This window comes from Armigeres subalbatus, chromosome 2 (assembly GCF_024139115.2).
Source record: "Armigeres subalbatus isolate Guangzhou_Male chromosome 2, GZ_Asu_2, whole genome shotgun sequence".
Taxonomy (NCBI): domain Eukaryota; kingdom Metazoa; phylum Arthropoda; class Insecta; order Diptera; family Culicidae; genus Armigeres; species Armigeres subalbatus.
In genome coordinates this window covers 323,621,591-323,648,204 of record NC_085140.1, presented here as the reverse complement: position 1 = coordinate 323,648,204, position 26,614 = coordinate 323,621,591, and the positions used below count along the sequence as shown (strand labels likewise).

Below are 26,614 nucleotides of genomic sequence, written 5' to 3'. Positions count from 1 at the left end.
CTTTCGCAGACAATGGTGCCTTTGTCAGGCCATGGCATAGTTGTCTAGAAGAAGTCCCGGAAGCCATAGAAGTCCCGTTGTGTATCGCCCTCCTTCGTATGTCGTCAGCTTCTTCAAGAGATCCTGCGCTCACTGGTCCTCGGTCGAGAGAAGGTGTCTATCTGGTCTCAAAAAGCCGAATGTTTTTCTCAATGCTCATGCTGAAACATTATCCGAGTCTACTGAATCTTTAGAACTCCTAGTTTCCAGTGTAAACACGGAACCAAGCAACAAGCTGTCAAGATTAGTTCATGACGCTACGTAGCGTATTTTAAATTTGATCTCTATAGCTTTTATATCGAGCATCCCTAAAAATATATTACATTCGCCTGTAAGGCATAACTATGTATAAGACTATTCAATTTGAAGATGTGTGTCAGTAGCTCAGGATGGAAGTAATTATCTTCCTAGTAAATTGTATAATTCGGTGGAATTTGTAAGTTACTATGTATTTAATTAACGTTTTTGCCTTTCTCGTACATCTATGTTGTACCGAAAGGCTATCATTTCACTCCGAAAACGAACTTTTTATAGAAGCCTCTGAGACCCATAGTATTATATACCAATCGACTCAGCTCGACGAGCTGAACACATGTCTGTCTGTCCGTGTGTATGTATGTGTGTATGTGTGTATGTGTGTGTGTATGTGTGTGCACAAAAGCTATAAAAAACATTAGACAACTTTTCGTATAGTAATCCTTAACCGATTTTCTCGCACAAGTTTCATTCGACAGGGGACAAAGCCTTGTTGATCACTATTGAATTTTATAACGATCGGTCATTGCGTTTCAAAGTTATGAAGAAAATGGTAAATCGGATCATATAAGCCCCATGTAAGGTTGGTGTCTTAACTAAATGCGAGAAAGGCGCCACCAACGCTAGGTGGATTAATCTGGGTTTTTAATAAATAGAATTTATAGCTTTTTAGCTGATTAAAGACAACATTTTTGCCTTTGTCGTACAACAAAGTTGTACCGAAAGGCTAAATTTCACTCCAAAACCGAACATATCGACTCAGCTCGTCAAACTGAACAAATGTCTGTCTGTTCGTGTGTATGTGTGTGTGGATGTATGTGTGTGTGCACACGAAATACTTGATGGGCTACAGCTCTTCGATGAACCTACGCCGAATGGAGTATCCTTCTCCACTGGACTCGATCCTGGGCCAATCGCTTCCAGTCGCCCTGAACATTGAGCGCCCTCAGGTCCTCTTCAACTGCAAAAAACCATCGTGTACGCGGCCTTCCACGAAGCCTGCGGCCTCTTCCGAGTTCTCTACTAAATATTATCTTCGCTTGACGTTCTTCCGGCATACGAACAACGTGACCAGCCCACCGTAGTCTGCCGTGTTGTATAAGCCTAATAATATCCAGCCCTTTATACACCTGGTCCAATTCGTGATTCATGCGACGCCGCCAGATGTCGTTTTCCTGTTTACCGCCGAGTATTGTCCGTAGCACCTTACGCTCAAACACCTGAGAGCTCTCCGATCAACCTCCTTTAACGTCCATGTCTCATGGCCATATAGCCACCGGAAGAATCAGAGTAGTACGCAGCGCGAGTTTTGTTTTCGTTTGCAGACTACGGGACTTAAGCTGGTTACGAAGTCCGTAATAATCCCTATTTGCAGCTGCAATGCGCCTTTTCACATCGCGGGTAACATCATTATCGCACGTCACTAATGTTCTAAGATATACAAATTCTTCTACCACTTCTAAATTTTCACCATCCAGCCCCATTTCACTACCACCACCACTAATGAACCCACGTTGATTGCCAGCGACCATGTACTTCGTTTTGCTGGTATTGATCGTGAGTCCAATCTTCGCTGTCTCCCTCTTAAAAGGCACAAAAGCCTCTTCCACGGCACGGCGATCAATTCCGATAATATCGATATCGTCCGCAAATCCCAGGAGCATATGCGATTTTGTGATAATGGTACCGCTTCTTTGCACACCAGCTCTCCTAATCGCTCCCTCGAGCGCTATATTGAACAGTAGATTCGAGAGTGCATCACCCTGCTTTAATCCATCTAAGGTAACAAATGACGTCCATATTTCATCCGCAACCCTTACACTTGATTTCGATCCGTCCAACGATATACGAATCAGCCGTATCAGTTTCGCCGGAAAACCATGTTCAAGCATAATTTGCCATAATTCATTCCGTTTCACTGAATCGTACGCCGCCTTGAAATCAATAAACAGATGATGTGTCTGCAAGTTGTACTCCCGGAATGTATCAAGGATTTGTCTCAGGGTAAACATTTGATCCGTCGTTGATCGGCCCTCACGAAAACCTGCTTGGTATTCGCCGACGAAGGACTCTTCAAGCGGTCTCAATCTGTTGAACAGAATACGGGACATAATTTTGTACGCCGAATTAAGGAGGGTTATTCCTCGGTAATTGGCGCACTCCAGTCTGTGCCCTTTCTTAAAGAGAGGGCAAATGAGGCCGTCCGACCAGCTAGCAGGAATTTCCTCGTCTTCTCATATTTTCGACATAATATGGTGCAGAACTTCATAAAGCTGCTCACTGCCATGTTTGAGAAGTTCAGCCGGGAGCTGGTCCTTCCCCGCAGCCTTATTGTTTTTCAGCTCTTTAACAGCTTTTTTAACCTCATCTAGTGAAGGTGACTCCACAGCTTGTCCATCGTCGCTTATATTTATTCTGTTCACCGATCCACCGTCACTTCCTCCATTCAACAAAGTGTTGCTTCCACCTGGCAGCCACTTCAGTTTTATCTGTCAGCAAAATCCCTTGTTTTTCGTTGCATATGACGGGAGATGGCGCTGTCTTTCTCCGTATGCCATTTACAGACTCATAGAACCTCCGCATATCGTTCTGCTTCATTTTTTCCTGCGCCTCACTAATAACTTGTTCTTCGTACTTTTTTTTGCTTCCTGCGGTAGGTTCGTTTTTTGGCTGCTCTTGCTTCCTTGTACCGATCTCTATTCGATCGGGTACCCGACACCAACATCCGGCTTCTGGCAACGTTCTTCTCGTCTGTCACTCTCTGACACTCCACATCGAACCAACCCGTCCTGGGTCGCCTCTGTGCAGTGCCTACCACTTCTCGTGCTGTTGTGCTCACCGCTCCATGGATCGACTCCCATAGATCGTTGATGTTGTCGCTAACGTTGATTGCACTTATCCGTTCGTCGAGCTTCTGGCGGTACTCAGCCGATACCCTTCCGCCGACAATCGCTGGATATTGTAACGCATCGTTCGCTGTGATCTTTCGTTCGATACAGTTGACAACCGTGATCGAATTTTACTGACAACGAGGTAGTGATCAGAGTCAATGTTCGGACCTCTGAATGTCCGCACATCGATAACATCCGAGAAATGGCGCCCATCCACCAGAACATGGTCCATCTGGTTGCAAGTTTCACCATTTGGGTGTCTCCAGGTGTGCTTTCGGATGTTCTTTCGTGCAAAGTAGGTGCTACTGAAGGCCATCCCTCTGGCAGCAGCAAAATTTACTAGCCGTAGGCCGTTGTCATTGGTAGCGGAGTGAAGGCTCTCCCTACCGATTATGGGAAGGAAAAAGTCCTCTCTACCGACCTGAGCGTTAGCGTCTCCGATAACAATTTTCACGTCATACTTTGGGCACTCTCCATAGGCTTTATCAAGACATTTATAAAACGTGTCCTTCACGTCGTCGGATTTATCGTTTGTCGGTGCGTAAACGTTGATTAGGCTGTAATTGAAGAATTTGCCCCGTATCCTCAACACACAGATTCGTTCGCTAATGGGTTTCCACTACATCACTCGCTTCATCTGCTTGCCCATCACTACGAAACCAACTCCATCCTCTGCTTTTTCACTGCCGCTGTAATAGATGTTATACTTTATACTTGAATGCAGTGTTGGTCGTGGGGTCCTCGGCTCGGAATTCACGTTCTCCGGATCTAGGCCATCGGACTTCTTGAATAGCAGCCACGTTCACTCCAACCTTCTGCAGTTCACGAGCCAGAAGGCTCACTCGTCCAGGTTCATTTAGGGTCCTGACATTCCAGGTACCGAGTTTCCAATAATAGTCCTTATTTCGTTGCCGGGTCGGTTGCCAAAAATAACGTTCTCTTTTTCTTCTATCTCCATTTTTCGTGGTATTTGAGAGGCTTCAGTAAGCTACCTTACCGGGGTCGCGTTACCTACATCGCGATGATGGGGCTGCCCCCTTAGGTATAGCTGACGCGATACAGCATTTCGTTAATCAGCCGCTGGGTACCAGGCAGACGCTGTTTGAGCCGCACCTCCTGGTGCACAGACGCTCGAGGCGTACCTTCTCACTCTAGCTGATGTCAGAAGGACAACAGTGCCCAGGCTCAAGTACACAACCCTTAGCTGGCGGTCTTTTATCATCGGACGACCCGTGGAAGCGTGAGATAGGGACTTGTGGGGACCAGATCTCTGTTGGGCTCTCCTTCCTTGATGTCAACCCACCATTTTGCAGCCCACTAGTTGATCACTATTGAATATAATCACGATCGGTCATTGCGTTCAAAAGTTATGAAGGAAATGGTGTGTTGATCCATTTAAGTTTGGTTGGTTGATTCTCTATATAGCGTTTGCAAGAGCCGTAATGTAGGCAATTATTTATGATGTGTATCACACTACGGCGGAACCAAACAATTGAATCGAGAAAGGCATCGTCACCGCTAGGTGGATTAATCTGGGTTTTTTTCTTCTTCTTTATTAAAGAGGCTTTCAGCTCTTGGCTGGTTCACAACTGGTTCACTGGTTAAAGACAACATCCATGTCTTGTCTGCTGTAAGAGTCGGAACGATGCGATGCTACATTACCACATCCGAAACGCAACACCGACTCTATCCCCGTCGCATAAACGCCATATGTGAAAAATACTATAAAATTGCCTTTGCTTAGATTAAGCGCCAGAAATCACGTTTGAACCATTTAAAATTTAAACGATGTTCAAACGAACGGGGTTCAACTTTAAAAGTGTTCAGATTAAAAATGTTAAAATTTCCGGGAATAAACGATAGTACATTGGTGAGCATCAGGAGCTGCTAAAGTAAAGGTAAATTTAACGCAACGGCCATACTTTGATAAAATCTTCCCTATAGATTTTCTATTAGGGGAAACCGCCGAATGTTGAACGGCTAATTTTGTCGCCTATTGTTGAACTCCCATAAGAAATGCACGTGCGTTCAACAATAGGCGAAGAAATAAGCCGTTCAACATTTGGCGAATTACCCTAATGATTGAAAAAGCTCAGACCAAAATATGTACATGTCTAAAATATATCATTTACCCTATCTACCATTTGATGTCGAAACCAATAAATGCGATTCAATCGTTAACAATTTCTTATAAGAATTTAGATAAGACTTCAAAAAGCTCATAAGCCTATACACCAACATTGTTCTGCACAACTGTGGAGAAAGTTTGCTTTGATATGTCGGGACTGATTTGCGATTTGGGCGTAACTTATTTTGTAAACAAACATTGCTTCATGAATTCCGGAGAATGCAAGCGTTTTCATCCTAAACTAATTCCCTTATCTGGTAGAAGAAAGCTTAATCTATCGGATTGATACCGTGGTTTCCTCATGAAATGCTTGTTTTAGCAGGAATTCGCCTTCCAATGTTTGTTTACAAAATAAGTTACGCCCAAATCGCAAAGCGGTCCCGATGTTCGTGGTACAATTGATTAGATGGCATGTGTAGTACGTGTAGTGGAATCACAGATACATTATACATAGCACAACGAAAACTTGTTTTCATTCCAGCCAGCACTCAGCACATCCCCTTGTCAGTGTATAATGATGGAACACGGAAGAACCGAGGATCACATATCAGACCGGTTAAGTATCATCCCGGTTTATGTATGAAATCAAATAAAATTTAAGATACCTAAATTGTTAAAGTAGCTTTCTAGTTTTATGACCTAATCCTAAATTTAATGAAAATCCGAAAAGTCTATGTACTAACTGGAAATTGTATCCAATAAGATATCAATAAGGTTATAAAATGACAATTAATATCATGATGATGAGCAGAAGGAAGATCTTTTGGAAGAAAATGGGTTGAAAATGATCAATTTTGGTGATGTAATCAATAGATCTTCTTTAAGTAATATTGTTAGAAAATCATAATAAACTCTATTGTAGAGATACATTTGAATCATATTTAAAAAAGATTTTCTATCGTTTCAAAACGCTTGCCCGTCTAACTTTTTATTTCTACATACCTAATAAATAACGGTCTGGTAAATCTACCTCGTCTCAACCAAGTTTATTTGAAACAGTCTAACGTACATAGTGAAGAGCGCAACTGCAATCTATGCTTGTATTCCAACGACAATCTATCGCTTCTTTTTACTCGTACCATTGATTAATTCGAACGCTCATACGTCGTGTGCGCACATGGTTCCAGGACTTAAATTGAAGTGCTTTCCCTCAGATTTCCTCATAATCTCTTCCAACGCGCTACGATCAGTGTTGCAGTAATCCTCACGCGATAAAGAGTGCTTTTGTTGAACTGATTTTGTGATAATTACTTCTAATCTAGTTTTGCAAATCTAGTTTTTGGTGTAAAAGAAGCTGACCAGTTATCAGAACTCGCCGAGATTGACGATCAGAAATAATAACATGAGTGGTACCTTGAAGAATGTCCTTGTGGTTGGTGGTGGAGGTCGTGAACATGCAATCTGCTGGAAGCTGGCTCAAAGCCCAAAAGTGGCCAAAGTGTACGCCTTGCCAGGCAGTCCAGGTATCGGGCAATTGGATAAAGTGTCTCTCGTCAGCAATATCAGTGTGGCGAATCTCGATGTTAGTATTGGATACATGATACCGGCGGCATCTAACCCTTTAGTTCCCATTGCTTTGGAAGTGCGTTAAACCTAATTAAATTTTAGAAAACAAGAAAATTAATTATCATGAAAACTATGCAATCAGAAGTAAATCGTATTGAAGAACAGGAAAAATATTTGCTCCGCTATGCATACGAACTAGAGGGTTCAACGGATGGTGACCTCTGTCGGAGGCGATAATCACAGTGCTGTACAAACAAGCCTAGCGAGTTATTGACAAAGTGCGATCAATATGGTTTCTTGTTTTTGTTGTTAGGCGATAGTTGCTTGGTGCAAGAGCAATGTGATCGATCTGGTTGCGGTGGGACCTGAAGATCCGCTCGCTCAGGGTATCGGCGATAAGCTCCAGTCGGCGGGTATCAAGTGCTTTGGACCGAGCCTAAAGGGAGCCCAGATCGAAGCCGACAAGAACTGGTCCAAGGACTTTATGCACCGACATGGGATTCCGACAGCGCGTTATTCGTCGTTCACCAAGGCGGAGGATGCTAAAGTGTTCATCAGGAGGTACGTCTAAGATAGTATGAAGTTATTAAAGAATATTTATTCAAACTGACGGGTATGTGTAAAACCTTGTAAATAGTCAATTCGCGACTTTGAACGCTATCGCTATCTGAAGAAATGTGATGTGATATGTTATGGAAATTTTACTAGCAAGGTATATACTGCCGTTATACGCATAACTGTCCCATGTACATATGGAATCTTAGCAAACATGGGATAAATATGCGTATTGCGGCAGTATACTGCCGCGATCCGCATAAGAGTCCCATGTCGAATTTGATTTTCTTCCAGAAATACGCTTAAAATGACCTTCAAGAAAAACTGATAAAATAATAGGCTTTGTTCTAAAAATCAAATCAAATCAAACTCAAAACCCACTTGTGTTGTCCCATCTTGCTATTTATTCACATAACAGTCACATTCTAGATTTTGATGCACTTTTGCACAACAAATAAATATAATTATGGTCCATTTAATAGCTCCATAGCAATGTATATGTACAGATAAAGAATTTTATCAATTTATTAGATTTTTTTTATACATTCAGCCTGAAAAATTCAACGGCATATTACTCAAGTTTTAGAAAACTGACATGGGACGCTTATGTGAATTAGGGGCAGTATAGGGAATGGGATTTGAAATGCTTTTCCATGCTATGAAATAATCATCCATGGAAACGGTTTTATGAGTGAGGCTATTGAATAGCTATTCGTAATAAACAAAATGTTTGGTTTGGAAAATTTCCATTTTGTTCAACATTTGCACTAGCATGGTTATTGTGGATTAGGCAATATAGTGATATGAGATGATATGTGCTCATGTACCAGGGGACTGAAGAGGAAACTAATACGCCTATCCACCATTCGTTCAATATGGCGTACAATGTTTTTGTTTTATTTTCGCTGATTTCATGATAACAAAGATTCGGAAGTATCAACGGGCTTCTTTTCGACATAAGAAAGCCATTCAAACACTAAAGGCTCGATATACCTCAACCAATTGCAAGTTTTCGCCAGGGAAAGTTAATTGCCGACAATTAGCACTAACTGCGTACGAGCCAATTACCCACAATGAGCAGCTGAATTCGGGTATACCACCCAGAAACTGGGTACCAAAAACAGAAGAACCAAAAACGATGTTGGGTAGAGTGCCATTGTACCGCGGATGACAGGCGTTTCACCCTCCTGTCATGTACAGAGTTCAAAATACTTAGGCTGATGCCATACTGGGAGAGAAGAGAAGCGATTAGAAGAGTTGAGAGGGAAGCGAAGCGTCCGCGTGAAAGCTACCTCAATGAGCGATATATGGAAATCGCTTATACCTGTCATAGTGGAAGCGATGAGAAGAGGCGAGAAGCGGTAGCCAAAGAGGCGAAGCAGTTCGTAGAGTGCTTTGCCGCGCGAGATCGCAAAGGATCACTTCTGTATGTTTGTTGATTTGAGTTTACCCTCGTTCGCAGTTGTGTAAAATGGCTGTGGGTGAAAAGTATTGCGGGAGACGAAAGCAACATTGTTTATTTTGTTAATTTGGTTAAGGTTGAAAACATTAAAATATGTATGGTTTTAGCTACATGTATATGATGTATTTCATAGTAGCGGTACTCATTAATATTGGGAATATTCTGGTGCAGTGCATATATTAAGAAACACTTTGAAACAAAAAACACGTATTTTGCTGTTACCACAGACAAATGGATATTGAACTTGTTATTTTAATATCGTTCTCGTATTTAGGATTAGTTTCAAATGATAGATTTTTCACGCGTCTGTGATGCGCGTTTGAACCGAATGAAAAAGTTGTGTTCAATCGCTTTGATATTTGATTTTACACTGGAGTCGGTTTTTACGCGGGAGATACGTACCGTGTACAGTGATCGTTCGCTAATTGGGGCACGACCTCACCCCAACTAGCGAATGCCGTTCGCTAATTGGGGCGTTTTGACAAGCGTCAATGTTGTTTACTTTTTGCATTGAACAAAGGAAAATTTTACGCGCCAGAAAATATCGATTCCGCCAAACACGGAAACAAAACGTCAACGCATTTTTGACGTCACATTCTGACGTTTAGCTGCTTTTTAATTGGGTTTCGCCCCAATTAGCGAACCCCCAACTAAAAAGCGCCCCAACTAGAAAAACCCCAATTAGCGAACGTTCACTGTATTTTGAAAAGCCCTTCAACTTCAACGAAAATCGAGTTTGCGCAATTTTTGCTTATGTCCGCATATTAAAACTTCGGGAACAATCCGATAGATAAGGAAATTGTTGTCCCAATTTTTTGCCGGCCATTGGTGGGAAATGGTTTCCCTTTTTTCTGCGGATTTTTGGGATTTGCGTTTGTTTACGCCGTTTTTCAAAAAGGTTGCCGAGACAAAACGATTTTTGTGTAAGTTGTTTTCATGATGTGCGTATCTCCCGAGAAATCAACTTCAGTGGAGAGAAATGTTGTAAGAAGAACATCCATAAATTACGTAACGCTTGAAGGGGGAGAGGTGTTGTCGGCGAAGTGTGATGATTTTCAATTTTCAAACAAAATTTTCAGATGTTTCATACAAAAAGTGTAACGTAGGGGGGGGGGGGGGGGGTGGTGTTGAAAATTTCCCGTTACGTAATTAATGGATCTTCCATAGGAGCAAACGTAAAATAGGAATAAAACATGGCCCAAAAAGTTTTACCATAGCTACGTCCTACGTCTGTTTGTATGTGGTGATAATCTATCGCTCACATCATAAAATCGGTTTTCAATTGCGACATTCTATAAATCTCCCCAACACTCTTCTCTTTGTGCTAAATATGCTTGGAGAAGCAAAATATTCTACATCTGAGAAAATCCATCTTTTTACACTTGTATTTGTTGCGAGATCAACACTCCGAAAAACGCTTTCAGTATGTCATAGCTCGCTTTAATCGCCGCTTCACTTCGCTTTGCTTATCACCAACCTCTTCGCTTCGCTTCTCTTCGCTCCCAGTATGTCATCAGCCTTAGAGTCAACCTTTCTTCGTCGTCAGCCTCACTGTCAGACACATTCATAGTTGGCTTTGCGCTGTTAATATTCGATTGAATCTGAGTATAATTGAATAATTCTGTACATTCCACTAATTGATAAATTACCTTAATACTAATCACATCTTCAATGAACTAAGTAACGTACCGCGTAGATATTAATTCGATTATCAACGGTGAGGCACTTTCAGCGGTAAGCGTCAATATAAACATGGCAAATTATATTTTTCTGCACTTTCACTCATTTCCCTAAAAATCATTTCGCTCCAAAAAGTGTTTAAATCAATTTGGGGGCAATTTTTTGTTTACATACACAAGAGTATCCATTGTTCTATGTGTTAAACGTTAATTTACTGTTAATTTACGAAGAAGAACAAAAGAAAACCTACGATAATTTAAATGGATGATTCAACTCAGCAATGATTTTTTAGGTGCTGAGTTGGGTGCGTTTCAACTCACGTTTGATTTGAATCGTTCATGAGTTTTGAGATTTTTAATTTTTCCCAACACTGGCAGAGGACAACAATTCGGCAACACCATCCATACGTTCCTGGATGTGGTGAGTGTGATGTACTATCACTAAGATGATAATAATAATTATTTAAACAATATGTTACCGTATAAGGGGTTTCTTTATCGAATTGAAATATATAACAAGTATAATATGTCTCCGTCTAAGTCAACGGCTCAGGCTCGAATGAGCGATATATTTGTTAGTAAAGATACGTCTGATTGTGAACAGGTTTGAATAGATAATGATTTATTGGCGTTTACAAAATTCATGGCTTACTATAACTTAACATCCCCCCTTAAGCTATAATTTAATAACTCCTAGAGATGTCCTTGCTTCCATTAACTTGGGGGCGAGTACAGCTTTTGTGAGGATATCAGCTAACTGATCCCTCGATGCAACGTGCATCAATTTGATAGTTTTCTGTTCAACTTGCTCTCGTTCAAAGTGGTGCCTTATGTCTATATGCTTACTTCTAGGGGAATATCCCATTTTTTTTTCCGCTAGACTGATGGCACTTTGATTGTCACAATTGACTTGGATTGGCGATAAGTTACCTTCCAATTCAGCAATAAAGCCTCTCCACCAAATGGCCTCTTGAGTTGCAGCCGGAAGTGCCATATACTCAGCTTCAGTGGTGCCACAGTGGGTTGTTCACGCGAACTCCAAGCCACAGCTCCTCCGTTTTTTTATAAATACATATGCACTAGTAGAGCGCCTTGTATCCACATCGTTTCCCCAGCCAGCATCAGTGAAAGCTTGCAGTTGATTCGCAGCATTTTTCGAGTAAGTGAGCTTCCACTTTTTAGTTCCTTCCAGATATCTCAAAATACGTTTTGCAGCAGTCCAGTGCGCTTCCCCAGGATCTTCACAAAAACCACTCACCAAATTTACAGCATGACAAATATCAGGTCTTGAACACTGAGCAAGGAACTGCAAACTTCCGACCAATTGACGAAAAGGATTCTTCTTCATCGTTCAGCTTCCGTCTTTGGTTTCATTTCATTTGTTAATTTTTGATTGGGATCCAAAGGAGTTTGTACGGAATTACATCCCACCATCTTGAACTTTTCCAATAATTCATTTATATAACATATAACGTTCTTGGTCAATTGCTATAATACCTTCTCCATTAGTTATTTTGATTCCTAAGACTTGTTCTGCTTCTCCTAAGTTTTCCATTCTGAATTTCTTCGCAAGTTTTCGTTTCACTAGTTCAATCAGCATTGTTCGAAAAAATTAGAAAATCGTCAACATATATCGTCACTATCAGTATTTGATCCCCATCGATTAAATAGTAAACACAAGGGTCGAACTGTGATCTTTTAAGACCTATTCGCTTCAATTCTTTGTCTAATTTGAGATTCCAAACCCGGCTGGCCTGTTTCAGTCCATAAAGTGCCTTTTTCAACATGCACACTCGGTTCGTACCATCCTCAAAACCTTCGGGCTGTTGCATGTAAATCTCTTCATCTCTTAAATTACCTTGCAAAAACGCGGAAACTGTGTCCATTTGATGAATTGACATGTTCAACTCCACAGCCTTGGCCATAAGATACCGAATTGTTGAATATCGTACGACAGGTGAGTATGTCTCGGTATAATCCACACCTTCAATCTGAGAGCAGCCCTTAATTACCAGCCTTGCTTTAAACCGTTCAATGGAACCATCCGAGTTTATCTTGATTTTGTACACCCATTTATTTCGTAACGCTTTTCTTCCTACTGGTAATTCTGTCATAATCCACGTTTAATTCTGCATTAGTGCTTCATACTCGACTTTCATTGCATCTATCCATTGCTCTTTGCAACCTTGTGCCATCGCTTCACAATAAGTGCTGGGTGTTACCAATTCGGTAGGATCACTCTGCCACTCTGTGCGACGACGAAATTTAGAATTGTTCTGTGAAGTAGCAAGTTTCTGAGAGAAGGCAACGTATGTTACCTCATAATCAAAATACTTGCCTGGGGGTCGGCGCTCCCTCGCGCTGCGCTATACCACACGTTCTATTGGTGGCACTGAAATTTGCGGAGGGAGCGCATTGTTGATAACAGGCTCCACTACAACAGTTGCATCAAATTCATCAACGGTTGATTCATAGCCATCCATACTTTTATCATCACTGTCATCGTCTTCAATAGTCTCCGTTTCAGTATTCGAATCCGTATCGTTTGCATATTCAGTCAATAATTCCATTTGATTTGCTTCGACCGCTATCACTTCATCGTGATCACTACTGTCCATACGTTCATCTAGGATAATTACGTCTCTACTTATGACAATTTTACCAGTCTGTGGATCATGCAACCGATAGCCCTTGGAATTTGTTGCATATCCAACGAAGAAACATGCTTGAGATTTCTTATCCCATATCTGTCACTTGTTCTTCGGTACATAGGCCATCGCTTTTGCACCGAACGCTGTGACCGACCGAACATAACAGTGACTCCTTTCGTAGGTGATCTATTTATTAGGTATACAGCAGTACATACAGCTTCTGCCCAGAACCGTTTGGTCAATCCAGCATCCTTTCTGCTAAGCCATTTTGTTCAGGATTGTATGGTACCGTTGTCTCGTAGGCAATGCCGTTCTCCCGAATAATGCCGATAGCAAATTTATGGCTAATTCTGGAATACAAAGAACATCCGAAAGAGAAACTTCACACGAACTTCCTTGAACTGCAGCTTCTAGAAAAACGTTCCCAACAGCAACTACCGGAACTTCTGCGTTATTGGGTATATTGATAGTTTGGGACATTTCTTTACCATCAACGATGCGTCTCCTATCACGACACATGTGAACGGTAGCACCAGAATCGAAAATCCAGCGTTCTTCATTCTTTAAATGTTTCACACTGGCACTAAAAGCGGCATTACTCGAATTCTTCTTGCGATGTAGTCCAATACCAGAATATTCATTCGTGTTTCTCTGACTGCATTCCGAAGCAAAATGTCCAATTCGTTTGCACTTGAAGAATTTGATGCTTGATTTATCCTTTTTTGGCGGTTTCTTTTGAAAATTACTTGCAAACGCTCCATCGGATCCACATGATTTGGGAACACTTGAAACTTTCACTTCTTGTAAGATTTTTGCTTTCACCGAATCTGCTGTTATCCTGGTTCCCGACGCTTCTAAACCCATTATTATCGGCTCATAGTTTTCAGGTAATCCCATCAAAAGTAGACTGGCCAACCATGTGTCATCGACCTTGAACCCTACCTCGGCTAATTTGTGGCTTGTAGACATGACTTCATTCACGTACTCTTCAACCGACTTGCATTCTGCCAACCGAATACTCGTGAGCTTCCGCAGCCGACCCATCCGTCGAGTCATTCCACTGTCCTGGAAAGCGCTCTTGAGATTCTTCCATGCTTCACGTGCTGTTTTGGCCTCTTGAACTAAGCTATAGTTTATTTATTCTATGCTTAAACAAATCGTAGCTAGAGCACGCAACGAAACATCCTCGTCGATCGCTACATTGTCCGCGACATCCACAGCACCCCAGGTTCCTTCCTTAATTAGAATCATCTTCATACTGAACGCCCAGGAACTATAATTCTCGCGTCCTCGAAGTCTCTCCGTAATGGGTAGTGAAACGCTACTTGTAAAACGAGGATTCCCTCTTGACCTTCCAACTTGAGATCCATCTGGCAATCCAGAATTCCCTTCTCTTGGATTTTCCATTGTGAAAATTTGTTCGGATAAAAACAAAAGTTTGTTGCATTCAGTAGCTAACAACGGTAGCTATGAGACGTGAGGCCCATAACCTGTTAGTAAAGATACGTCTGATTGTGAACACGTTTGAATAGATAATGATTTATTGGCGTTTACAGAATTCATGGCTTACTATAACTTAACAATATTCTACAGAACAGACCAACAGTTTTTGACGTAAACTACGTCTAAGGGGAAGACTCTGATACAGGGTGTCAACTGAGAATTTCAGAGGCGACTCGTCCATATGTTCTACCTGTTCATGGAACAGGTAACCATTTTTAGTTCAGAAGTAGGAAAGTTAATGTCCTTACAATTAATTTCTTTGCAATTATTTATTAGGGCAAATAATTACTTAGTGAAATTTTTAAACAAAGTTTCACGTAATGTTTCCAATGATGGTTTAATATCTAACGAAACAAAATATTGCGTAGACGGATCAACTCAGACAAGATCAGTTAAATATGTGTTTCTCTGACGAATAACAGCACACCACATCACATAGAAAGCTTTTGCCAGTCGTACGATTCATAAAGAACCAACAGCAGCGCTGGCAGAAGTAAAATTTAAAGCCTGCGCCATGACGAAAGTTTTGAAATAATTTCCTCCTTGGTATGCGCACTTGTTCTCCGCGCGCGTAGAACCAGCGTGAGCGTTGCCAGCTTTCTTCGTTTCCTCACATCATCCTCTTTCGCATGCAACGCAGGCACGTTTAGATGAATGTTATGCGTGCTATGTGCGCAGGAGTCCAACCCGTTCGACGTGCTGCGAGAACAACCAACGACGCGACGTATCTTCGGTTAGACTCGGTCGGAGTGTCGGGCTGTGCTTTGCCGAAAGGCGCACCGCGACCGCACACGCTTTCGATTATACTTCGATGATTGGGAACGGTTAGTTTTTTTTCTCCTGATGATTATGCATCATAAACAATTCAGTATCAAGAACAATATTAAATTAATGTTTGAGCTTTTAAAAAGACATCAAAATTTGATTATTATAAAATATTATAAAATTGAATTATTCAATAATGTTTTTTTTTTCAAAATAATCAAAACCAATCAACATAAAAAAAGGCATAGTTTTCACTAAATTTGAAAAACTAAATAACTCTAAAACATTGCAGTAGACTCAATCTGGGGTCGCATCAAATGATGATACTAATAATGGTTAATTACATTTCCTTCATAACAACAAAATATGTGAGAGTTTTTAAATGCTAGGGGCGATGGGTCCTGCGCAACCGAATGGTGGAAAGAGCCGATTTGAAAGATCTCTATTCTGAGCAACATCCAGTTATCGTCAACTGTTACCAAGTTAGATTTCGGACGAATTGGGAGAGTTTTAAATTTTAAATGCATCTTAATTTGAAACATTTTTAGAACAAACAAAAGAGATTAATTTAGTAGGGAGATTAGGAAGCTGTTTATTGTTTTAAAAATCCTTTCTGTTTAAATTGTTTTTTTTTTCTAATATTTGGTTACGTTGTACAAGAAAAGGTTATAATATTAGATCAAATACACAACTTTCATTCGAAACCTCAGCTTGATGTATATTTTTTTTAGCAGGCTGGTAGAACAGGTGTACCAAAAGTTCACGAGACGCCCCTGGAGAATTTAAAAACTGGAGACCGTCACGAAATCATGTAAGATTTGTAACATTAATAGGTCCTTTATCTTTCAATGGATTTTAATGATTTATATATCAATCGATTCGTAAACTTTCCACCAATTTGCCAGTAGTATTAAAACTATTGATTATCAACGCTGAACTATTGAAAATTTTAGTTTTTTCATGCATTAAGCATCCCTTATAAAGCGCGTTCCAATCCTTGGTAATTGCCTACTTTTAGGGTATTATCTATTATTGAACTGGGTTGTATGAATGGGGTGGCCCAGCCGCTAGAAAATGGAGTCCCTACTCTTTTTTAGAATGGGAGATGCAGCTAAAGCTGGGTAGTATTGTCGTGGGATGGTTCCTTCTCTTCTATATAGAACGGAATAGTTGGTTCAGTGTACTATATTTGGTTTTACGTAGTTTACGTCGAGCGGTCGTGTCTTGTATACAACCCCAATTTTTAATAATGGATCAATCAAGGTAACTCATTTTGCACGCACCGCATCAAAACAACGGCGGCACTGTATACGCATATTTCTATTCATGTGTGTTTGACAGAGCATGTCTACGGTGGCGCGATCTGTTCATTTCATAGCGGCAGTTTTTGCTTATTGATTGGTCCATTAAAACATTGCATGCGCCACAATGGCCCTCCGACGAGATAGGAGGTTTCCGCAGGCCCAATAAAGCCGCCTGGAATAATATACCAATATATTTACTATATATACCAATAATTACGAGCAATATAAAAGATAATACGACTCGATATAAGCGGCAAAGACCTAGGCGACGAATAAAGGATAACGATTGGAAGCTTGGAACATGGAACTGTAAATCGCTAGGTTTCGCAGGTTGCGGCAGCATAATCTACGATGAATTACATCCCCGCAACTTCGACGTCGTAGCGAACATCGAGCGGCTGCATTCTACCAAAGCTGTGTCACCACCAACGAGCTGGGAACCGGCTTCATAGTGCTGGGTAAGATACGCCAACGTGTGATTGGGTGGCAACCAATCAACGCAATCAGCCAATCTAGCTGAGGATAAAAGGCCGTTTCTTCAACTATAGCATCATCAACGTGCACTGCCCACACGAAGGAAGTCCCGAAGACGAGAAAGAAGCGTTCTACGCACAGCTGGAGCAGACGTACGATGGATGCCCACTGCGGGCCGTCAAAATCGTCATCGGCGACAGGTAGGAAGGGAGGAAATGTATAGACCGGTCATCGGATCGGATAATCTGCACACCGTATCGAATGATAACGGCCAACGATGGATGAACTTCGCAGCCTCCCGCGGAATGGTAGTCCGAAGCACCTTCTTTCCCCGCAAAAATATCCACAAGGCCACATGGAGACCACCTAACCAAGAAACGTAAAACCAAATCGAACACGTTCTAATCGACGGTAAGTTCTTCACCGACATCACGAACGTCCGCACTTACCGCAGTGCGAATATTGAATCCGACCACTACCTCATTGCAGTATGTCTGCGCTCAAAACTCTCGACGGTGTACAACACTTGTCGAAGTCGAACGCTTAACATTGGGCGGCTACAAGACGGTAGACTAGCCCAAGGATACGCGCAGCAGCTGGAAGTGGTACTCCCAACGGAAGAGCAGCTAGGCGCACCGTCTCTTGAAGATGGCTGGAGAAATATTCGATCCGCCATTGGTAGCACCGGAACCGCTGCACTTGGCACGGTGCCCCCGGATCAGAGAAACGACTGGTATGACGGCGAATGAGAGCAGTTAGTGGAAGAAGAGCGCATAAAAGCGACTCTTGCCCCAGAGCGACAAAACTCGATTTTCCGGAGGAAAAAGCGCCAGCCGGAAGATAGAGACCGTGAAGGGACGGTGCAACTGTACCGCGCTAATAACACACGAAAGTTTTATGAGAAGATGAACCATTCACGTAAGGGCACGTGCCACAGCCTGATATGTGTTAGGACATAAACGGGAACCTTCTTATGAACGAGCGTGAGGTGATCCAAAGGTGGCGGCAGCACTACGAAGCAGTGTTGGGAAAATCTCAAAACTCATCAACGATTCAAATCACTCGTGAGTTCAAAAACGCACCCAATTCAGCACCTAAAAAATCATGGATGAGTTGAATCATCCACTTGAATCATCGTAGGTTTTCTTTTGTTCTCCTTCGTAAAATAACAGTGAATTAACGTTCAACACATAGAACAATGGATACTCTTGCGTGTGTAAACAATAAATTGCCCCCAAATTGATTATAAACACTTTTTAGAGCAAAATGATTTTTTTGCTTAATGAGTGAAATGATCCGTTCTAGCATGAAAAACTCAGACGTGATGCATTATTTTAAATTCGTTAACGAGTTAGTTCGCACGGGAGCACTCAATGATTGAGTTTTATGAATGGTTTTACCAACACTGCTACGAAGAACACCTAAATGGCGATGTGACAGACGAAAATGGCGGTATGGTGATGAACCTCGGAGAACGCGCGCAAGACATAATTTTACCGGCTCCGGATCTCCAGGAAATCCAGGAGGAGATTGGCCGGCTAAAGAACAAAGCCCCTGGGGTTGACCATCTAACAGGAGAGCTAATTGAACACGGTGGTGAGGCATTGGCTAGAGCGCTGCACGCCGCCTACAAGGTACTCTCCCAAATTTTATGCCGTCGACTAGCACCAATTGCAAGAGAGTTCGTGGGGCAGTACCAGGCGGGTTTTATGGGCGAACGCTCCACCACGGACCATGTGTTCGTCATTCGCCAAGTTCTGCAGAAATACCGCGAATACAACGTGCCCACTGCCCACGCATCATATATTCATCGACTTCAAAGCCGCATATGATACAATCGATGGGGACCAGCTACGTCAGCTAATGCACGAACACGGATTTATCCGGGAATCCACGGTTGACACGGTTGATCAAATCGACGATGGATCGGGTGATGTGCGTAGTTCGAGTTTCAGGACATTCTCGAGTACCTTCGAAACGTGCACAGGGTTACGGCAAGGTGATGGTCTTTCGTGTCTGCTATTCAACATCGTTTTGGAGGGAGTGATACGAAGGGCAGGGATTGACACGAGTGGTACGATTTTCACGAAGTCCGTCCAGTTATTTGGTTTCGCCGACGACATTGATATCATGTCACGTAACTTTGAGAGGATGGAGGAAGCCTACATCAGACTGAAAAGCGAAGCTAAACGGATTGGATTAGTCATCAACACGTCGAAGACATGATGAAGTACATGATAGGAAGATGCTCAAGAACAACGTAAGCCACCCACCACGAGTTTGTATTGGTGGTGACGAAATCGAGGTGGATGAAGAATTCATCTACTTGGGCTCACTGATGACCTCCGATAACGATACCAGCAGAGAAATTCGGAGACACATTATGGCAGGAAATCGTACGTACTTTGGACTCCGCAAAACGCTCCGATCGAATAGAGTTCGCCGCCGGAGGAGGCGAATGAACCACGAGTTGCATGATCCGATGGGCACAAGAAGGGGGGTCGTGGGCTGTTCAGTGGTGGGTCGCGAAAGACAAATCTTAATTCATAATTTTGTTACTATTTTGTTCCACAAATCTATTTCATATTTTGAATTAGGATCTAACTAATGATTGGATAATTAAGAAACAACAAACCTGACGAGGTCAACGGCCTTTTATTGTTATACGATATTTGGGCAAGTAGAAAGAAGTCCTATACAATCCAAATGTAAGCCCCGAACCCAATCCAAAACCAATCCTAATCCAATTCGAATCCAAACTAAATCAAATCCAAATCTATTTAAAATCCAATCCAATTCTAATTCAAATCCAATCCTAATCAAATCGAAATCCAATTCAAATCCAATCTGAATAAATTTTAAATCCAATCCAAATCCAACCCAAATTCAATTCAAATTCCATCCAAATCCAATCCACATCCAATCCAAAAAAATGACGAATTTTTGACAAATACAATGATGGGATATAAAGCAATTTATTATAATTTGTCTAAACGAAAGTTTGAGCAGAAAAATCGGTAATTTTTCGTTGGCGCTTGGTGCGTTTTGACTGAACCCCGACCAAGTGTGGGTTCATTAAAAAATATAAAGTTACCTTAGGCTTATAAAAAAAAAGTTTTAGATAAATTAGTCAAATGACATGCAGATGACCTTTACAAAAACTCGGCACAAACGAAGAAACGAGGAATTTTAACCGAAAAAATATCTAACGATGCAATAATGGTAGGTAAATAATTCTAGACATAATGTAATTAACAACTGATTATACGGAAATACGGAAATTCTGACAGAAAACATTACCGGCTACGCCTTGAGACATTCCTAAGTTATTTGCGAATGTTGATTCCGACGCTCCAGTCCTTACATGTAACAAACTCCAAGTATGGTGTGAACCATTCCACTTTGAATGAAATTGACTAATCAAGTTTCTAACTAAGCAATAATTAAATCAAAAGATTTAGGCAAAAACGACTTTAAGCTCGGAAATGCATTTAGTCATTGCCAAACCTATTTTTTTCTTTATTTTATAATTTCTAGCGCTTCGTTCGATGCACTGGTGGTAAAAGCCAGCGGTCTGGCAGCCGGTAAAGGTGTGATCGTGGCGGAAAACAAAGATCAAGCCTGTGCAGCGGTAGACGAAATCCTTGGTGACAAAAAGTTCGGTTCCGCTGGCGATGTGGTGGTAGTGGAAGAGAAACTAACCGGTGAGGAAGTCTCAGTGCTCGCGTTCGTTGACTCCAAAACCGTCCGTGTAATGTTGCCAGCACAGGATCACAAACGTCTGCAAAATGAAGATCGAGGACCCAACACCGGCGGAATGGGAGCCTACTGCCCCTGTCCTATTATCTCCCAGGAAGAGCTGAAGGTAGTCACGCGAGAAGTGCTGCAGCGCGCCGTAGATGGTCTACGTAAAGAAGGCATCAAATACAACGGTCAGTAACTACACAGCGACATATACGTAGCGATAAGACGGTGTTGTTGACTCGAGTTGACTCAATCGTTAGTTGTAAACAAGCATCATTTCTCTGTTGCCAATTACTACTCACTTTCTCTTACAAATGTACTAACTGATAACCGTATGTTTGAATGCGTCACGTGATTACAGGCGTATTGTATGCAGGAATGATGCTCACCCCCAGCGGACCGAAAACCTTGGAGTTCAACTGCCGCTTCGGCGATCCAGAGACGCAGGTCATTTTACCCCTTCTCGAAAGCGACCTGTTTGAGGTCATGCAGGCCAGTTGCGAGGATCGCTTGGAAGGAGTGGATCTGAAGTTCCGACGAGATGTTCACGCCGTTGGGGTTGTTATGGCGAGCAAGGGTTACCCGGAGACGTCAACCAAGGGCTGTGTCATTAAAGGTACGACTACAATGCTTTAGACACACAAACATAATAATTCCTGTTTTCTACTTAACAGGTCTTGATGAAATCGAAAAACGCCCTGATCATCTAGTTTTCCACAGTGGTGTTGGTAAGAACGCTGATGGCGACTATGTTACCAATGGCGGTCGAGTTTTGATCAACGTAGTTCTTCAGCCAAGCCTTCGGTCAGGAGCAGCGCTTGCATCAGCAGCATGCTTCGATGTTAAATTCGATGGTTCCCAGTACCGGACCGATATTGCCCAAAAGGCATTAAAATAGTAATTCCATTTGTATTACATTTTCTACATAGTCCTCGCCCGAGTCATCAAATGATTGGCAGCTCTTCTGATATAGCATTAGTGTAGTTTCGAACAGCACAAATAAACATCCATAGACTTCAGGTCTTCCTACTAAAACACACCAAGTCGTTCATTTCATGGGTATCAGTCATTCGAAAAACGCACAATATCTCATTTTTCCTCTCTCAACAGCTCGCAACTGACGTACAAAGGAAGTGGAGTTGACCGCGAAGCAGAAAGCGACCTCCTGAAGAGAATCGAACCATTAGCAAGAGGTACCGATCGTCCAGGCACTTTGCGGGACTTCAAAGGATTTGGTGGTCTGCTACGAATGAAAGAGGTTGGTACTATATAATAGATCATCAACTATAAAGCATATTCAAGACAAACCTAAAAACTGCGATTAACCATTTCAGGTTACATACGAGGACAAAACCGGTAAGCGTGTAACTTACGAAGATCCTGTTTTGGTACAGGGCACGGATGGTGTTGGCACAAAGTTGAAAATAGCTGAGGCCATGAACTACTGGGACAGCATTGGAATTGATCTGGTGGCGATGTGCGTCAATGACGTTCTTTGTGCCGGCGCAGAACCGTTGGCCTTCCTCGACTACATAGCATGTGGTAAGCTGGACGTCCCGACGGCTGCACTGATCGTGAAGGGTATCTCAGAGGGTTGCCGTGAAACTAATTGTGCTTTGCTGGGAGGCGAAACGGCCGAGATGCCATCGATGTATGAGCCTGGCAAGTACGATCTGGGTGGCTATTGCGTAGGAGTTGTGGAACACAATGCGATTCTCCCAAGAGTAGACGATATCAAGAGTGGTGACCTTCTGATCGGACTTCCATCTAGTGGAGTGCACAGCAATGGATTCAGTTTGGTGAACAAAATTCTGGAGGCCAATGGATACAAACTCAATGATGTGGCTCCATTTAGTAAACACAAGCTATCGTTTGGAATGGAACTGCTTAAGCCTACTACATTGTACATCAAATCAGTGCTGCCAGTCCTACGGAAAGGACAAGTTAAAGCTTTAGCGCACATAACCGGCGGGGGTTTAGTCGAAAATATTCCTCGGGTGTTAACTGCCGACCTAGCGGTTGAAATCGATGCGAAGAATTTCAGAATTTTACCAGTTTTCGGATGGTTGGCAGCCAACGGTAATGTCCCAGACTCTGAAATGTTGAGAACTTTCAACTGTGGTATTGGTATGGTCCTGGTGGTACCTGCCAACGATAAGTCCTGGGAATCACTCAAAAACTACGGCGGTACCGTCATCGGTAGGGTCCTGAACCGCACATCAAACAACACACCACAAGTCGTCGTTAACAACTTCAGCCAAGCGATCGCGGAAGCCTCTAAACCTTTCAAAGGTACCAATGCGAAAGTAGCCATTACGTACAAAGACAGTGGAGTAGACATTACCGCTGGAGACAATTTGGTGACAAAGATTAAACCGTTCGCAAAATCAACCACCATAAAAGGTTGCATAGGTGGTCTGGGAGGTTTTGGTGGTCTATTCAGAATGAATGAAGCTGGATCCTTTAGGGACCCAGTTCTTGTCTTGACGACTGACGGTGTTGGCACCAAACTGAAGATCGCACAACAGATCAACCAACACGGAACGATCGGCATAGACCTGGTAGCCATGAGTGTCAACGACGGTTTGTGCAATGGAGCTCATCCTATGAACTTCTTGGATTATTATGCTTGTGGCCAATTAGAAGTTGACGTAGCAGCTCAAGTTATTGCGGGAATTGCCAAGGGTTGCACCGAAAGTGGAGCAGCTCTGCTCGGAGGAGAAACAGCAGAAATGCCAGGAATGTATGAAAAAGGAAGTTATGATCTCGCCGGGTTTGTACTGGGTATTGCGGAATACGACCAACTGCTGCCGAGAACTACCAGTGTAACGGAAGGTGACGTTATTATTGGGTTGCCATCATCCGGTCTGCACAGTAACGGATTTAGTCTAGTTCACAAAATCATTGACTATGCAGGACTAAGCTATAACGATCGCGCTCCTTTCAGTGCCACCAACAAATCTCTTGGAGAAGAACTTCTAACGCCAACACGAATCTACGCCAAAGAACTTCTCCCTCTGCTGAAATTGAATCTCATAAAAGCTTCTGCTCACATCAGAACCGGAGGACTGGCTGAGAATCTGATCAAAATTCTTCCACAGGGCACTCGAGCTCAAATTGACGCAAGCCGTTTTCACATTCCGCCTGTATTCGGATGGTTGTCCAAAGAAGGAAATCTCTCACCCCAAGAAATGCTACAAACATTCAACTGTGGGATTGGAATGGCTCTAATTGTTGGAAAAGAATACGCTCAAACGGTTCTCGAGAGACTTCAAAGTCTTAGAGCAACTACTATTGGATGTGTGTTGAAGTCCACCTTTGAAGCACCCAAAGTGAACGTGCAAAATTTTTCCGAGACCCTTCGAGTATGCCAACTGACAAGCTGTCTTCCCAAGAAACGTATAGCAGTGTTGATATCTGGCTCAGGAAGCAACCTTCAAGCGTTGATTGACGCATCAAGGGACACCTCTTTCGGAATTCGTGGAGAAATTGTATTCGTATTAGCGAATAAGAGCGACATATTCGGGTTAGAACGCGCAGCTAAGGCAGGTGTCCCGTCCAAGGTTATTCTGCACAAGCAATATCCAACCAGAGAGCTGTTCGACGCAGCTATGTCGGAGGAGCTTGAACGGCATAAAATTGACCTCATCTGTTTGGCTGGTTTTATGCGTATTCTATCGGAAGACTTCGTCAAGAAGTGGAAGGGACGTTTGATCAATATACATCCAGCACTGCTCCCAAAACACAAGGGGATTCATGCTCAACGACAGGCGCTGGAGGCTGGGGATTCTGAGTCGGGATGTACGGTACACTACGTGGATGAAGGAGTAGATACCGGAGCCATCATTCTGCAGGAAGCAGTGCCGGTGTTAAATGATGACACCGAGCAGACGCTGACCGAAAGAATCCATCGTTCGGAACATGTTGCGTTTCCGAAAGCCCTGCGATTGGTAACCAATGGGTTGATTAGCCTTGGCAAAGATGGTAAAGTACAATGGCATTAGGATGACGAGAAACTGAGACCACGTATGGATAAGAGTATCTGTTAATGTTTGAAATAAATTGCTGTAATATTAATAAATCTTGAAAATCATTATAGAGAACTGATCTATGTATGATTCGCTTATATACAGAACACATATTTCTATCATACCCGTACCTGCTCTTGTTTACGTTCGAATTCACTTCTGAACTGTTAAGATCGCAAACATTGATTTTGCGTTCTTGCTAGACTACGTTTATGTTCTTTTCTTTGGCTTTAAGTGCTCCATTGTATTTCTGGGTTTTATTGCCGTGCCTTTTTCCCCAACCATAGTCAAACTTTATGTTAAAGCTTGATCCACTTAGAATTTGGCCGCACGAAATTAGACATTTCTTTGCCGACAAAGTTCATAAAAAGGTGGGTCAAGTTTTATTATACAGGGAACTTTGAAGGAAAAAATATCGAAAAATGATTCATTGGCATTTCGGATGAAATCTCGGCCTTTTCTTTCAATACCACTCGTTATTTTTTGCACAGTAGAACGGTCAACTAAATCTGTCATTTTTTCACACCACTTCTCCATATAAGATGGTTTTCTGATTGTTTTGCACCATTTATCAAGTTTCCCTATGATAATTGCCTAATAGTTTTCGTTGGGACGAAAATTTGGGCATTTTAGTGGTCTGATAGTTTTTTCAATAACGTCATTATCATTCGGTTCATACCATTCCATCACATCCCGTCTGTAATGGCAGCTTGTTAAGTCAGGCCAAAGCAACACCGGACAGTCGTGTGATTGAATTGATGGCAAAAATCGCTTCTGAAGACACTCCTCCTTGTATATTTGCCCATTTATGATCGCTCCAGTGATGAAAACTTTAGTTTTCTTTCCACAACTGCAGATGCTTTGACATATCATCAATTTGTGGGCAATCTTGCCTGCATATACATATTTGAATTTTCCTGGGGCATTACCCTTCCGTTTGGCAAGGTAAAACTTGTGTCCCGGGATTTGAAAGTCAATTTTTATATTAATTTCATTGCTCATCAAAATACATCAATTGTATTTCGTCAGAACTTGCTCGACCAGCATTCTTGCGCGATGTTTGGCAACCAGGTTCTGTTTCAGGGTCCTGTTGGGACGCTTACTGACATCATACGACTTGGAACCTTCACGCCGACAGATTATTTGAGCTGTGCTGTTCGGCGCAGTGAACTTTTTCGCTAAATCATGCAAGGAAATCCCAAAATGGTTCCGAACTGCTCTGCAGACTTTCACCTGTTGTTTCTGGTCGTATGTTCCACTTCTACGATTGTTTTGTGCGACGCGATCCAGCATTAGTGTTTCCCGTTAACGTTTGACAGTTTTTACAGTCAATTTCGCTAATTTTAGATACTTTGAAATCATTCCTCCTGACCATGTTGGATTTCCAACGTGAGTGTGCAAAATTTGTTCCCATCTCTCGCGTTCCATTTTCGATAACTTTTGAACGTGAGCATCAATACTGACGAAACTTTCACCATAAATTAAACAAACCTTCCGCAACGATGTGATGTATTTTACTTCTCGGTACGGCCACCAGAGGCGCCGCAGTAATTGGAAAGAAACGGCCAAATACTAAGTGGATCGAGCTTTACGACGGGTTCCATGTTTTTCGTGTTTCTGACGTAGGACT

General features: G+C 42.3%; 2 protein-coding genes across 2 annotated transcripts in view; one reads left to right on the top strand and one right to left on the bottom strand.

Annotated features, from left to right (window-relative positions):
- The first annotated feature begins 6,319 nt into the window (after positions 1-6,319).
- On the top strand, positions 6,320-25,037 carry LOC134212699 (trifunctional purine biosynthetic protein adenosine-3). The gene is made up of 7 exons (XM_062690785.1): positions 6,320-6,835; positions 7,133-7,380; positions 20,750-21,144; positions 21,318-21,572; positions 21,631-21,853; positions 22,067-22,214; positions 22,291-25,037. The coding sequence occupies exons 1-7, from the start codon at positions 6,656-6,658 to the stop codon at positions 24,958-24,960; spliced, it is 4,119 nt and encodes a 1,372-aa protein (XP_062546769.1). The 5' UTR covers positions 6,320-6,655; the 3' UTR covers positions 24,961-25,037.
- The window catches only part of LOC134212698 (nuclear pore complex protein Nup214), a 64,965-nt gene continuing 45,137 nt past the window's right edge, over positions 6,787-26,614 (bottom strand). The window contains exon 6 of the mRNA XM_062690783.1: positions 6,787-6,906. The gene's annotated coding sequence lies outside the window, so the exon portion shown is untranslated. The remainder of the gene's footprint in view (positions 6,907-26,614) is intronic.

Bases quoted from the DNA above. Each gene is read 5' to 3' on its own strand.
- LOC134212699 (XM_062690785.1), top strand. From the start codon at position 6,656: ATGAGTGGTACCTTGAAGAATGTCCTTGTGGTTGGTGGTGGAGGTCGT. The intron at 6,836-7,132 runs GTTAGTATTGGA...TTTTGTTGTTAG, and splicing joins TCAGTGTGGCGAATCTCGAT to GCGATAGTTGCTTGGTGCAA. The intron at 21,145-21,317 runs GTCAGTAACTAC...ACGTGATTACAG, and splicing joins AGAAGGCATCAAATACAACG to GCGTATTGTATGCAGGAATG.